Source organism: Sus scrofa, chromosome 8 (genome assembly GCF_000003025.6).
Source record: "Sus scrofa isolate TJ Tabasco breed Duroc chromosome 8, Sscrofa11.1, whole genome shotgun sequence".
NCBI classification, from domain to species: Eukaryota; Metazoa; Chordata; class Mammalia; order Artiodactyla; family Suidae; genus Sus; species Sus scrofa.
In genome coordinates this window covers 55,981,388-55,995,195 of record NC_010450.4, presented here as the reverse complement: position 1 = coordinate 55,995,195, position 13,808 = coordinate 55,981,388, and the positions used below count along the sequence as shown (strand labels likewise).

General features: G+C 49.3%; 1 protein-coding gene across 1 annotated transcript; it reads left to right on the top strand.

The window, feature by feature from the left end:
• Nucleotides 5,604-12,819, top strand: SPINK2 (serine peptidase inhibitor, Kazal type 2). Its single transcript, XM_003129019.4, has 4 exons — nt 5,604-5,736; nt 6,545-6,588; nt 11,624-11,733; nt 12,599-12,819. The coding sequence occupies exons 1-4, from the start codon at nt 5,679-5,681 to the stop codon at nt 12,642-12,644; spliced, it is 258 nt and encodes an 85-aa protein (XP_003129067.1). The 5' UTR covers nt 5,604-5,678; the 3' UTR covers nt 12,645-12,819.

Sequence of the window (13,808 nt, the reverse complement as noted above, 5' to 3'; positions counted from 1 at the left end):
CCGACTAGGAACCATGAGGTTGCGGGTTCGGTCCCTGCCCTTGCTCAGTGGGTTAACGATCCGGCGTTGCCGTGAGCTGTGGTGTAGTTTGCAGACGCGGCTCGGATCCTGCGTTGCTGTGTCTCTGGCGTAGGCCGGTGGCTACAGCTCTGATTCAACCCCTAGCCTGGGAACCTCCATATGCCGCGGGAGCGGCCCAAGAAATAGCAACAACAACAAAAAAGACAAAAAAAAAAAAAAAAAAAAAAAGAACTGGGATGGCCCTTCCTTTAACGGGAAGATTTGAGAGAAGGACCCAGGGAGGGAACCCGCAGAGAAGGGCTGCCCCTGGGCTAGGAAGCCAAGCTGTTAGGGAAGGTCTCCAAAGAGCTCCAGGACTGGTGCTCGGGCAGGGTCTCGCCAATTCTGGGGTGGGGGAGGGGTGAGCATCTTCAAGAGGCCAGCTTCAAAATATTTGCGTAAGAATGAAACACAATGGGCATGAGTTATACAAAAGCCCAGGTGGGCTGTTTTCCAGGCAGAATTGGAGGATTGACTTTTAACACTCCGGGCAGCTGAAGGGCCTCCTGAGCTCATTCAGAAGATGGGCTAGGCAGGTTTCATCATCTGTAGGCCAAGAGGCGTTAAGGGTGAACTTTCTCCTTGACTCTCAGACAAGGTCTCCTCTCCAGCTCTGGCCCTGACACCCTATTTAGGCCACGCCCCCACGTGCTGCCCTCCACCGCCAGGTGCCATCAAAGGTAGATCCAAGGGGTCAGGGTTTTTGTTTGTTTTGGTCTGTGACTGTATCCAGATGCCAATGCCTCCCTCTCTGTTGTAACCTCGTCACCAAGGCCACCTCACTCAACACTTCCTCAAGGACTTGGAGCTATTACCAAGGTCACTGCAGAGGGTGCTACATGTGAAGTTGTTTGTGAACCTCCAGCCCGATGATGGCTCTTTGGTTGTGGAGAATGTTGGCAGCACCACTCAGTCCGATAAGCCCAGAACCAGCTCAGCATCAAGCGCTAAGAGCCCAGATTCAGCACCAGGGACATGGACGGCTTGATGGCTAGGGGAGCTTACATGTCTGAAGCCGGGTTCTGGAGCAACACCCCACCACATGCAGCTACCATGGCGAGGCCTCTGCTTCCAGGAGGAGGCAGCTGTTGCCAGTTACAGGGAGAAGTGACCTCACGTTGGCCTCGGGGAACCAGGAAAACCAGCAAAGGGACACCCCTCACTGACTCCGTTAGTCATCCCAGCCGACATAGGAAGCTGGTCCAGCAGGGGGTGAACAGAGAGCAAGAGGGCGACCTATAAGAAATAAAGAATGTGCTAAGGGATGTGTGAGGGAAGCTGAGGACTGGGCACCTCTTTCCCGACTGGGCCTCCAGGGGAAAAGCCTGCTCACCACTCACCCAGGCCAGCACTGCCACCTCATGAGTGAAGAGACACATGGGGCTCCTGGGACTCAAGAAGGCGAGATCCTCAAAGCTCAAGGCTGGGTCCTCTCACCTGAGGTTCCGGAAGCTGCTCCTGACTCAGGAGGGAAGCTGCTCATGCTCTGGGCGGCTTCTCCCCACGCCGCACCCACTTGTTCCCCGCCCCCGCACACATAACACTCTCGGCTCACACCCCCAAACCCAACTGCACAGGTGGCCGGAACCCATCCTGTCCCCACCTCCTTTTCTCTTGGGGCCCCTGACACTGGCCTTAGCTACTCTTTTTCTGTCTTTCCAGGAAAAAGGGGAATGACCAGATCCACTCTTGTCCCCAACACTGTGACACCTGCTCTAGGCTGCCACTTTTTCGGGAAACTGCCCTGGCTGCGTCACCGGCAGCCTCGTCCTGAGACACCAGCTGGGCCCTGCTCGGTCTCTTCCCAGATGTTGCTGCTCATCAGCTTGCCTGGACAGGCTTCCATCCACGCTCACCAGCGACACACCGTCTGCTTCTGCCAGGACCTTCTCCAGCCACCCTCCGCTGCTCACGGCCCAGCCTCCTAGTGGTGCCCTATGCAGGTGAGCTAGGGGCTCTCATGCCAACCCCAGTTGAGAACCACACTTCTCTAGAACAGGCTGCACCTGCGCTAGCAGCATCGCCTCACTGAGGGCGTGATGGACGTCCCACCAAAGCATCTGCTCCGTTATTATGACCCTGGAGTGAGCCACCCCCATATCACATTTAGGATGTGCTGTGTGTAGCAGCACTGACCTCAGGCAGGTGAGCTGACATTTCTAGTAGCCACACTCAAAAAAGGGAAAACGATGAAGTTCATTGTCATCACAGAGTTCATGGAACTCAATCAATACAAACACTCATAATTTCAGTGTGTAACTCATGTAAAAATCACTGAAATATCAGAGTTCCCATCGTGGCTCAGTGGTTAACAAATCCCACTAGGAACCATGAGGTTGTGGGTTTGATCCCTGGCCTTGCTCAGTGGGTTAAGGATCTGGCGTTGCTGTGAGCTGTGGTGTAGGTTGCAGATGCGGCTCAGATCCCAGCGTTGCTGTGGCTCTGGAGTAGGCCAGCGGCTACAGCTCCGATTCGACCCCTAGCCTGGGAACCTCCATATGCCGTGGGAGCGGCCCTAGAAAAGGCAAAAAGACCAAAAAAAGAAATCATGGAATTATCTTGTTCTGTCAGAAGCTGTTGAAATTCAGTAAGTGCAATGATATTAAGGATTTCTAAAAAGTTAAATGGGAATAACAACGCCTGCCTCATAGGTTACTGTGAAGGTAAAAGGACAGCCCTGTGAAAACCTTCAAATGAGGCTGAAGTACTGTCAAACGAGGCCCTCGTGAAAAATGTCAGCTCATGTCCACTAGAGGGCAGCATACACCACCAGATACAGCCGAGCTCACTGACCCACTGAGGGAGAAGCAGCCAGGCCAGTGGTAGGGGTCACTCACCAGGCCTGGTCCCACTGCGGGGGTTAGACTGAAATCTGCTGGAGGGAGTATCTTTTTTCTTTTATCTTTTTCTAGGGTTGCACCCATGGCATATGGAGGTTCCCAGGCTAGGGGTTTAATCGGAGCTGCAACCTCTGGCCTACACCAGAGCCACAGCAAGGCCAGATCAGAACCGCATCTGCAACCTACACCACACATACACGGTAATGCCAGATCCTTAACCTACTGAGTGATGCTAGGGATCGAACCTGCAACCTCATGGTTCCTAGTCAGATTTGTCAACCACTGAGCCACGATGGGAATTCCTGGAGGGCGTATCTTATTTCAAATGAGTGAACTACCTGCTTGGCCTGAGAAATCTTCATGTGATGTAGATTAGACTAGACCCTGCCAGAATCTGGGGGTGTGTCAGGGATTAATGCTCTTAATGCCCCAGGGTTCTGACCTCTGACCTCTATTCTTTTTCCCTGGGCTGTGGGCAATGATTTTCAATACCACTGATCTGTGGATGACTTCTGCATTTACAGCTCCAGCTCCAGCTCCAAGTGCATAACTCTATCTGCCTGGTCCACATGTGCACTGGGATGTCTAAGAGGCATCTCCCAAATGCTCATCATGGAAATGGCATCACCAGAGTTCCCATTGGAACAAACCTGATTAGCATCCATGAGGACAAAGGTTGGATCCCTGGCCTCGCTCAGTGGGTTAAGGCTCCGGTGTTCCGGTGGTGGGGGTCACAGATGCGTCTTGGATCTGGCATCGCTGTGGCTGTGGTGTAGGCCGGCAGATGTAGCTCTGATTCGACTCAACCCCTAGCCTGGGAACCTCCATATGCTGAGGGTGTGGCCCTAAAAAGACAAAAGAAAAAAAAAGTATGTGTGTGTGTATATATATATATATATATATATATGTATGTATATGTGTATATATGTATATATGTATATATGTGTGTAATATATGTATATATATGTGTATATATATGTATATATGTGTATATATATGTATATATGTGTATATATGTGTATGTGTATATATATATATGTATATATATAATAAAAAAGAAATGGCATCAGCACACATCCAGCTGTTCAGGACAAAATCCTGGGGAGTATCTTTGGTTTCTCTCTCTTACTCCAGTTGGTTCCACCTCCAAAATAAATTCTGAATCTGACCACTTCTCACCAAGCCCCTGTGTCCCACTAATTCAAGGTGCCATTGTCCTTCACCTGGATAACTGCAAAAGCCACCCCATTTGTCTCCCTGCCTCCACTCTTACCTGTCCCCTCCATTCTTCATCCAATCTCTTAAAACCTAACTCAGATGAGAGGCTCGTCCTTGCTCAGAATCCCCCACTGTCTTCCCTCTGAACAAACCCTGACCCTTGCCACGGCCTCCACCACCACTTGGCCTTGTGGTTCCTTCCCCTCCCTTCCCTTCTTAATCTTGAGCTGTGCACATGCTTCTCCGGGAGCTTGAGCATCATCCTCAAGGCCTTGCCAGGGTTCCTTCTCACCCTTCAGCTTTCTGCTCTAAAAGACCTTTCCTGACCTCCCAGTGGAGGTTTTCCCCTGCCCCTGCTACTCTTTAGCACTTAATTTTATTTTTTAAAAAGTTTAAAAATTTTAAATTTATTTTTAATTTTTTGGTATGTGGAAGTCCCTGGACCAGGGACTGAACCCATGCCATAGCAACGACCCAAGCCACTGCAGTGATCTGAGCCACTGCAACTCCAGGTCCTTAACCCACTGCACCACAAGGGAACTCCTCTAGCACTTAATTTTATTACTTTTTTGGGGGGCTGCACCTGCAGCATATTAAGTTCCCAGGCTAGGGGACTGATCCAGAGCTACAGCCGCTGGCCTGTGCCACAACCACAGCAATACCAGATCCCAGCCATGTCTGTGACCTACACCACAGCTCAGGGCCACTCTGGATCCTTAACCCACTGACCGGAGATCAAACCCGCATCCTCATGGACTGGATACCAGTCGGATTCACTTCCACTGCACCAGGAGGGGAACTCCCCTCTAACACTTAGTTCTAGAAATTATTGTAGTCACTCGTTTGGAGGTCCCTGTGTCACCCCATCTCCAACATCTACACTACAAATCTCTCTTTTTTTTTTGTCTCCTCATCTTTCCTAGGGCCACACCAGAGCACCCGCAGCATATGGAGGTTCCCGGGCTAGGGGTCAAATTGGAGCTGTTGCTGCTGGCCTAGCCACAGCCACAGCAACCTGGGATCCAGGCTGTCTGCGAAGGACACCAAAGCTCAGTGGGATTCTTAACCCACTGAGCGAGGCCATGGATCGAACCCACAACCTCATGGTTCCTAGTCTGATTTGTTAACCACTGAGGCAGGACAGGAACTCCCACACTACAAAGCTTCTTGAGAGCAAGGACCTCCTTTGTTGAGTTAGCCCCCAAACAGCTCTAGGACAGAGAAGATGCTAAAGAAATGGGCTGGGTGACAGAGCCCGCAGGGTCACCCAGGGCTCTTACAAGGGTCTCGTTTGCCGCAGGGAGAGAAGGCCCCCTTAATCATTTACCCCATCCTCGGCCTGGGGAGGAGATGGGGTCTGGCAACCTCCCCCTCTCCCTCCCTTCCTCCTCCTCCCTCCCCTCCCAACCCATCCTTTCCTGCCCCTCCCTCCTCCTACTTGTCCGCGTTCTTCCTCCTCCCCCCTCACCCGCCCCATCCCATCCTGTCTCCTGGGGGAGGGTGCCGTAACTCGTGTCGCGTGACACTGGAGCGCGGGGAGGCCGGCCGCGCGGGGGAAGGATGGCGCCGGCGGCCCTGCGCTGGGTACTGTTGCTCCTGGTCTGGTGGGACTCAGCAGGTAACGCTCACCAGTCGGCTTGGTCCACGGAGGACCCACCCGGGAGTCACCGAGAGGGGGGTCACTTGGCCGCCCCTCCCGGACCGACCCGGGCTTCCCCCCCCCCCCCCGCCCCGCTCCCCCGCGCGCACCTGCACCCGTTACTGGCAGTTCCCGCCACCCTAAGGTTGTCTGGGGTCATGGACTTGGGGGTGGCCTTGGGGGGACAGCCACCCCCTTTAGTTCACGCCTGGGCTTCCTTCCCAGCACCTTCTTAGTGACACCTGTGGTCGCTCTTTCTCCCTTAAAGTGAATGTTTTGGAGCCCAAGGTGAGGCGCTGGGGTTTGGGGTGCCCAGGCCCTGCAAAACCTCGGCAGGAGACGCCCAGCATCAGGCACTGCTAATGCCAAGCCCGCCGGGCACACTGGATTCATGAGCCGGTGCAGCCGGACTCCATGTCTCCCTCAAACGGAGTTAAAATGGCAACACCCAGTCTCAACTTGTGCCTTTACTGCCCTGAGCCGCCCAGGAAAGCCGCCCACTCCTCTGACTTGTTGGGTGGCTTCAAAGCCCTTTTTCAAGCAGTCCTACGAGGGTGTCAGTTCCTGAATGGGTACTGAGTGTTTTCTGTGTGCCTGGTGGGAGAGGTGCCAGAACACAGCCGGCTACCCTCTTTGGGGGTGGTAGGTTGGGGGGGGTTCAAAGGAAGGAGGCATGGGAGGGAAAGGGAGATGGGTACCTGGATAAACCACAAGCTGAAATGTAGAAAGCCCTATTAACCAGAATGAGCCTGGATGCTGCCCTTTAAAATGTCTTTCCTTCTTGCAGCCCTGTTGAATGCTCAGTTTGGTCAGCCTTCAGAATACAGAACAGTAAGTAAGAAGTCCTTCCCACTGTTTCTGCAAATACAGTGATACCCACAGCAGCCTGGGTTGGGGGCTGGGTTTCAGGGCTGACCTGCCGTTTCCCAAGCAGTGGACCTGCTCCTTTAGAAACCAGATTCTCAGGCAGGCCTTTCATACAGATCACAATGTACAATTTGGTTGAAAGTAGCTCAGGCCTTAAAGGCCTCAGGGCTTTGTTTCCTTTACTGATTTGGAAGGTCCTAGGCTTAGCAGTTACACATTGTACTAGACATTGTAAATATATTATCAGATTAAATTCTGTGGATAAAGACCAACCAAATGAGAGCAAGCAAAGCCAGTTACTCCAGCGCACCCTGATGTTCACCGAAGCACTGTTCACAAGAGCCAAGATATGGAAGCACCTAGATGCCCATCAACAGAGGAATGGATAATTAAGATGTGGTACATATAGATGGAATGTTAGTCATAAAAAAGAATAAAATAATGCCATCTGCAGCAACTGGGTAGACCTAGAGATTATCTCATTAAGTAAGACGAAGACAGATATCAAATGATATCACTCAGTTGTGGAATCCATCAAAATGATACAAATGAACTTATTTACCGAACAGAAATAGACTCAAATAGAAACCAAACTTATGGTTACCAAAGGGGAGAGTGAGGGAGGGGGTGAGAGAGAAATCAGGAGTTTGTTTAACATATACGTACTACTATATCTAAAAGAGTTAATCAACAAGGACCTGCTCTATAGCATGGGGGACTCTATTACTGTCTTGCAGTAATCTGTAATGGATAAGAATCTGAAAAAGGATATACACACATACACACATATCCAATTCACTTTGCTGTATACCTAAAAGTAACACAACATTGTAAAAACTATGTTTCACTTTTTAAAAAAGGTTAATTAAAAAAAGCTAATTGTTCAGATTTTGATGTAGTGAATGAGTCAATCTGTCACTTGCATTTTAGCAGAGATGCAAAGGCAGAGGAGGGGGAAAGCTTTATAACTGGAAAAAGGGAAGGTGTCAGGCGGGCCCTGAATGAGGCTGTAGCCCTGGGGAGGCTGTAACTAGAAGCAGGCATTTTTTGTGACTGGTTAGGAGGGCCGATTTGGCTTTCTCTGACTGGGCCCAAAGTGGAAGCATTTCAGCTGATTGTCAGAGGTCACTATTTGGCTTCCTAGATTGTCACTAGAGAGCCATCTGACTTCTCTCTAGTCTGACATATAGCAGGTGGGCTTCCTGGGCTGGCTGTTCTACATAGTGGGTTGGTTTCCTGAGCAGCTTGCTACAGGCTGTGGGTCAGAATTCTATTTTTTTTTTTAGTTAATTTATTTATTTTTTGGCTTTTTAGGGCCGCACTTGTGGCATATGGAAGTTCCCAAGCTGGGGTAGGGGTCAAATTGGAGCTACAGCTGCCAGCCTACACCACAGCTGGCAATGCAGCAATGCAGGATCCAAGTGACCTACACCACAGCTCATGGCAACACCAGATGCTTAACCCCCACTGAGTAAGGCCAGGGATCTGACCTGCTTCCTCATGGATACTAGTCAGGTTTGTTAACCACTAAGCCATGAAAGGAACTCCAAATCTGCTGTATTTTGAGAGTGACATAGTCTGGTTCCCTTCAACACTAAGTGCTTGGATACTGCTTACTATGTGCCAAGCACTATTCTAAATTCCCTACATAAAATAACTCATTTAATTTTTTTTTAGTTTTTTTATCAATTGCTGCACACATGGCATACGGATGTTCCTGGGCCAGAGATTGAATCCCAGCTGCAGTGGCGGCAGCGCTGGATCCTTTAACCACTGCACAGGGCTAGGGATGGAAGCTGTGCCTCCTGCAGTGACACCCACTGCACCACAGCAGGAACTTCTAATTTTTTAAAATTAAAGTATAATTGATTTACAATATTGTGCCAGTTTTCATTTATATTTGTATTTTTTTGGTCGCACCCACAGCATGCAGAAGTTCCTGGGCCACGGATTAAACCTATGCCAAAGCAGCCACCTGAACCATTGCAGTGACAACACTGGATCCTAATCATGCTACACCACAAGGGAACTCCTCATGCAATTTTTTTTTTCTTTTTTAGGGATGCAGCCGCAGCATATGGAGGTTCCCAGGCCAGAGGTCCAATTGGAGGTACAGCTGCTGGCCTATACCACAGCCGGCCTACACCACAGCCATAGCAATGCAGGATCCAAGCTGAGTCTGCAACCTACACCACAGTTCACACCAACGCTGGATCCTTAACCCACTGAGCGAAGCCAGGGATCGAACCTGCAACCTCATGGTTTCTAGTCATATTTGTTTCTGCTGCGCCATGACGGGAGTTCCCCTCATTTAATTTTTTATAGCACTATGAAGTAGGTACCAAAGTCATATGAAAATGGTGGCACTGTGGGTCCACCAGGTAGTCTGACTCTGACCTGATGCTCCTCACTAGGGCATCCTAGCACTGAGTCGGACTTGCCTCTTGTGGGCTGTACCCTCCTGTAGCCATGGATGACGTCTTACTTGTTACTTGGTGCCAAATCTTTAGCACTTGATGGGTGCCCAGTATTATTTTGCTCAGGTGACTAAGTGTGCCTGTGTTTGACTTCTTTCAGAAAATGTGGATAGTAACTATCAGCCACCCTCCTTGTTAAGCAAACTCACATAAAACCCTATCCTTTTTCTCTGAGCGATTCCCACAGCAGATCGATTACTCCCCGGTTGTCCATAGACTGGTCTCTTGTATAACTGCCGTCCTGTATCCCAATACAGCTTTCTTCTCTTCAGTGGAGTTACTGAGGCTCGTGTGTTCACAGCCTGTTATGCCAGTTCCCAGATTTATTTTAATTAAAAATGTAAAGACAAGTTTCTGTCGTGGCTCAGTTGTTAACGAATCCGACTAGGAACCGTGAGGTTTTGGGTTCGATCCCTGGCCTTGCTCAGTGGGTTAACTATCCGGAGTTGCCGTGAGCTGTGGTGTAGGTCGCAGACGTGGTTCGGATCCCTCCTTGCTGTAGTTATGGTGTAGGCCAGCAGCTACAGCTCTGATTCGACCCCTAGCCTGGGAACCTCCATATGCCGTGAGAGCGGCCTAAGAAAATGGCAAAAAGACAAAAAAAAAAAAAAAAAAATTTTGGAGTTCCCGTCGTGGCGCAGTGGTTAACGGATCCGACTAGGAACCATGAGGTTGCGGGTTCGGTCCCTGCCCTTGCTCAGTGGGTTAACGATCCGGCGTTGCCGTGAGCTGTGGTGTAGGTTGCAGACGCGGCTCGGATCCCACGTTGCTGTGTCTCTGGCGTAGGCCGGTGGCTATAGCTCCGATTCAACCCCTAGCCTGGGAACCTCCATATGCCGCGGGAGCAGCCAAAGAAATAGCAACAACAACAAAAAGACAAAAAAATAAAAAAAATAAAATAAAAAATAAAAAAAAAAGAAAAGGCAAAAGGACAAATAAAAAAAAAAAAATGTAAAGACAGCACGGGCATTCTCCGGTGGCTCAATGGGTTAAGGGTCTGGTGTTGCCTGTGCTGTGGCGTGGGTCTCTGCTGTGGTCGGGGTCCTAACTCCCACCCAGAACTTCCTCATGCTGCAGGACCAGCCAAAAACACTGTAAAGACAGGGAGTTCCCACTGTGGCTCAGAGGTTCACAAGTCTGACTAGCATCCATGAGGATGCAGGTTTGATCCCTGGCCTTGCTCAGTAGGTTAAGGAACTGGCATTGCTGTGAGCCGTGGTGTAGGTTACAGACATGGCTTGGATCCTGTGTTGCTGTGGCTGTGGTGTAAGCCAGTGGCTACAGCTCCAATTTCACACCTGGCCTGGGAACCTCCACATGCCACAGGTGTGGCCCCCCCCCCCAAAAAAAAGCAGTAAAGACAACGTGAATATAAGCATAAGGAAATAAAGCAGTTTATATGAGAACTGCATCAAATGCTTTTGAAACACTTGCTAAAAAACAAGGTGCTGTTGGAATAGTTACAGATAGAACAACTATAAATAATTGGGGAAAGATTTTTTTTTTAAATTGTGTATTACCTTGCTGTGCCAGTGTCTTTATTTTTTATTTTTATTTCTTTTTGTCTTTTTGCCATTTTTTTAGGCTGCTCCTGCGGCATATGGAGGTTCCCAGGCTAGGGGTCGAATAGGAGCTGTAGCCACTAGCCTACGCCAGAGCCACAGCAACATGGGATCCGAGCTATGTCTGCGACCTATACCACAGCTCACGGCAACGCCGGATCCTTAGCCCACTGAGCAAGGCCAGGGATGGAACCCGCATCCTCATGGTTCCTAGTCGGATTCGTTAACCACTGAGCCACAACGGGAACTCCCAGATGTTCCTTTTTTATAAGGATGATAGTCAAATGGGACTAGGGCCCACCCTCCTAACCTCATTTGGACTTGAGCTTTTTAACCCTATTAAACATTTTCACTTGAGGAAAGACCCTATTTCCAAATAAGATGCTGTTGAGAGGGTTAGGGCCATAACATAGTTTTCTGAATGGACGCTATTAAACTCCTGACAGTCCTGAGGTCCAATTCTGAATGGACAGCTTTCATCACTGCTGCTGTGTAAAGGCCAGTCTTTTGAAAGTGCACAAAAGGATGAGATTCCTGAGTGTGTTTGGGTGTGATTGTGTCTCTGGGGAGGGATTATGGTGGGATGTGGCCATCCTCAGCAGATGGGAGTGAAGAGCAAGTTATGAAGCTCAGGACAGGAAAGCAGGTTTGGCGGCATGTCTTTACTTTCATTTAAAAATCAGCCAGACAGCTGGTTCTCTGGTGGCTTAGTGGTTAAAAAAAAAAAAAGATCAGCCAGACTGAACCCTCCTGTGAGGTCCCTCTCTAACAAAGCAGGTGTCAACCCATTGCTTCAACACAGCCTCTGATTTTGCATTAGAAAAACCATTTTTTTGGGGAAAATAGGAATCTTTCTGTAGATTTTCTGGGAAATCCAGGGCAACGTGGGACTTTGCTTCCTCAGCCATGTTGTGACGACATCTCAGGCTGTTCTCCCATTTCTGTCTTCCTTTTTTCTAGCCAAGCTGTGATCAGTATAAATTACCAGGATGTCCCAGGGACTTTAGCCCCGTGTGTGGCAGTGACATGGCCACTTACCCCAACGAGTGCACTCTGTGCATGAAAATCAGGTAATGTGGTTTTACAGTGTAAGACAGCCGGGTATTCCTAACTTCTCCTTTTGTATTTTGATCACCCAGGAAGTTGTCATTCTTTATTGGACATAACAATCAACTATGACACAGAAGTAGTTCTGTTTTGAGACTAATATTTGAAAAGACATAGAATCATTCAGTGCATTTTCTAGATCAAAGTTAGAGAATAAGGGAGTTCCTATTGTGGCTCAGTGGAAACGAATCCAACTAGCAACCAGGAGGACACAGGTTTGCTCTCTGGCCTCACTCAGCGGGTTAAGGATCCAGTGTTGCGGTGACTGTGGTGTAGGCCAGCAGCTACAGCTTGGATATGACCCCTAGCCTGAGAACTTCCATATGCAGCAGGTGCAGACCTAAAAAGACAAAAAAAAAAAAAAAAAAAAAAAAAAAAAAGATTAATTAAACATCACTCTGGGACAAATCTAATGTATAATGGATCTTTTTAATACCAATAGTGGGGCAATTTCAATACGACAGGTAATGTTTCAATACGGTGGACCTGTTGGGCAGGCCACCTCAAAATATGTCTCAATGGCATATTAGTTATTTTGAATCAAAGTTGCTTAAGAAAGAGCCAGTGCAGGAGTTACACTTTGACCCTACTCTCTGTCTCCCTGAAAAGCAGGAAATTAATCTCCTGTGAAAGGTGCACCCCTGTACCTGGAGGTAGAAGGCCCCTCATCACCTAACAGGGAATTCAGAGCTGGAAAGCCTGTGTAAACAAACTTTGTATAACACACCGAAAAGAATCTCATAGATAATGGATCTTTTTGATACAAATAGCCAGACCATTTGAATGTGGTAGGTAAGGAATGAGTTTTTTCGGTTGTTCACTTTGCAGGGAAGACGGTCGCGATATTAAAGTCATCCAGAGTGGACCGTGCTGACGGAGCAGCGTACACAGAGCAGTTGGGAGAAATGCCTTTCACCAACTCTGGGTGACCCCATTTTCCCCTTTTCCTGTCTCTTTGCATGAGATTTGTTTACCCCTATTTTCTGAGAGGAGGTGTGGCAGAGAGCCCTGGGTAATGACTGATAATTAAAGCAAACAGACAAAAATCACTGTTCCTTGACATTTGCCCTTAAGTTAAGCTTCATGCCCAGGTAACCTCTGCATTTTGCTTCATTTGCCTGGAAGAACATCCGCATTGGATTCAAGCACCACTGTTTTCCACGGAACATCCACACTCACTCAAGCAGCCTCATGGGGCTGTTTGCCTCTGAAGCAAAGGTGCACTTCGCTCAGGGACAAGTGCAGTCATTGTTGACAGGGGAGCGTTGTTCTCCTTCCCCATTTCCCAAATCTTGAATATTTATTGTGTGTGTGATGGGTCTGGGGTCCTGCACAGGGCAAAGGATGAGGGGCACTAGCAGCCACCTTTAGCCTGAGCTGGTCAAGACCAAGATTCATGTAGGTAAAAATCTTTTTTTTTTTGCTATTTCTTTGGGCCGCTTCTGCGGCATATGGAGGTTCCCAGGCTAGGGGTCGAATCGGAGCTACAGCCGCTGGCCTACACCAGAGCCACAGCAACGCACGATCCGAGCCGCGTCTGCAACCTACACCACAGCTCACGGCAACGCCGGATCATTAACCCACTGAGCAAGGGCAGGGACCGAACCCGCAACCTCATGGTTCCCAGTCGGATTCGTTAACCCCTGTGCCACGACAGGAACTCTCAAGGTAAAAATCTTTACAAGAGTTCACATCTCCTCTCAACACAGTTTTCCTTCAGGGTCAGGGCAGCAATGGGCCTCTTCCTTTCTCCTGGAGCAGTGGTCCTCCCCGCTGGTGACCCCAGGGGCATCGGGGACCGTATCTGGAGGGCACAGCTTGGAGGGTGGGTGCTCCTGCCATCCAGCGGGTAGAAGCTGGACTGCCAAACATCCCACAGTGCACAGGGCAGCTGCCAACAACCGAGAAGCTTTCGGTCCAGGAAGTCCCTCGTGCTGAGGCTGAGCCTCTCTGTCTTAGAGTTTGGTGCAACATAAAGAATAAATGGAGCCATAGGAACAGGGACCAAAGATTGATTAGGAAGACTGTGATTTCCAGG

Excerpts from the sequence above, each read along its gene's own strand:
- SPINK2 (XM_003129019.4), top strand. The coding sequence starts at position 5,679 with ATGGCGCCGGCGGCCCTGCGCTGGGTACTGTTGCTCCTGGTCTGGTGG. Across the intron at positions 5,737-6,544 it reads GGTCTGGTGGGACTCAGCAG|CCCTGTTGAATGCTCAGTTT; the intron begins GTAACGCTCACC and ends TCCTTCTTGCAG. Across the intron at positions 11,734-12,598 it reads ACTCTGTGCATGAAAATCAG|GGAAGACGGTCGCGATATTA; the intron begins GTAATGTGGTTT and ends TTCACTTTGCAG.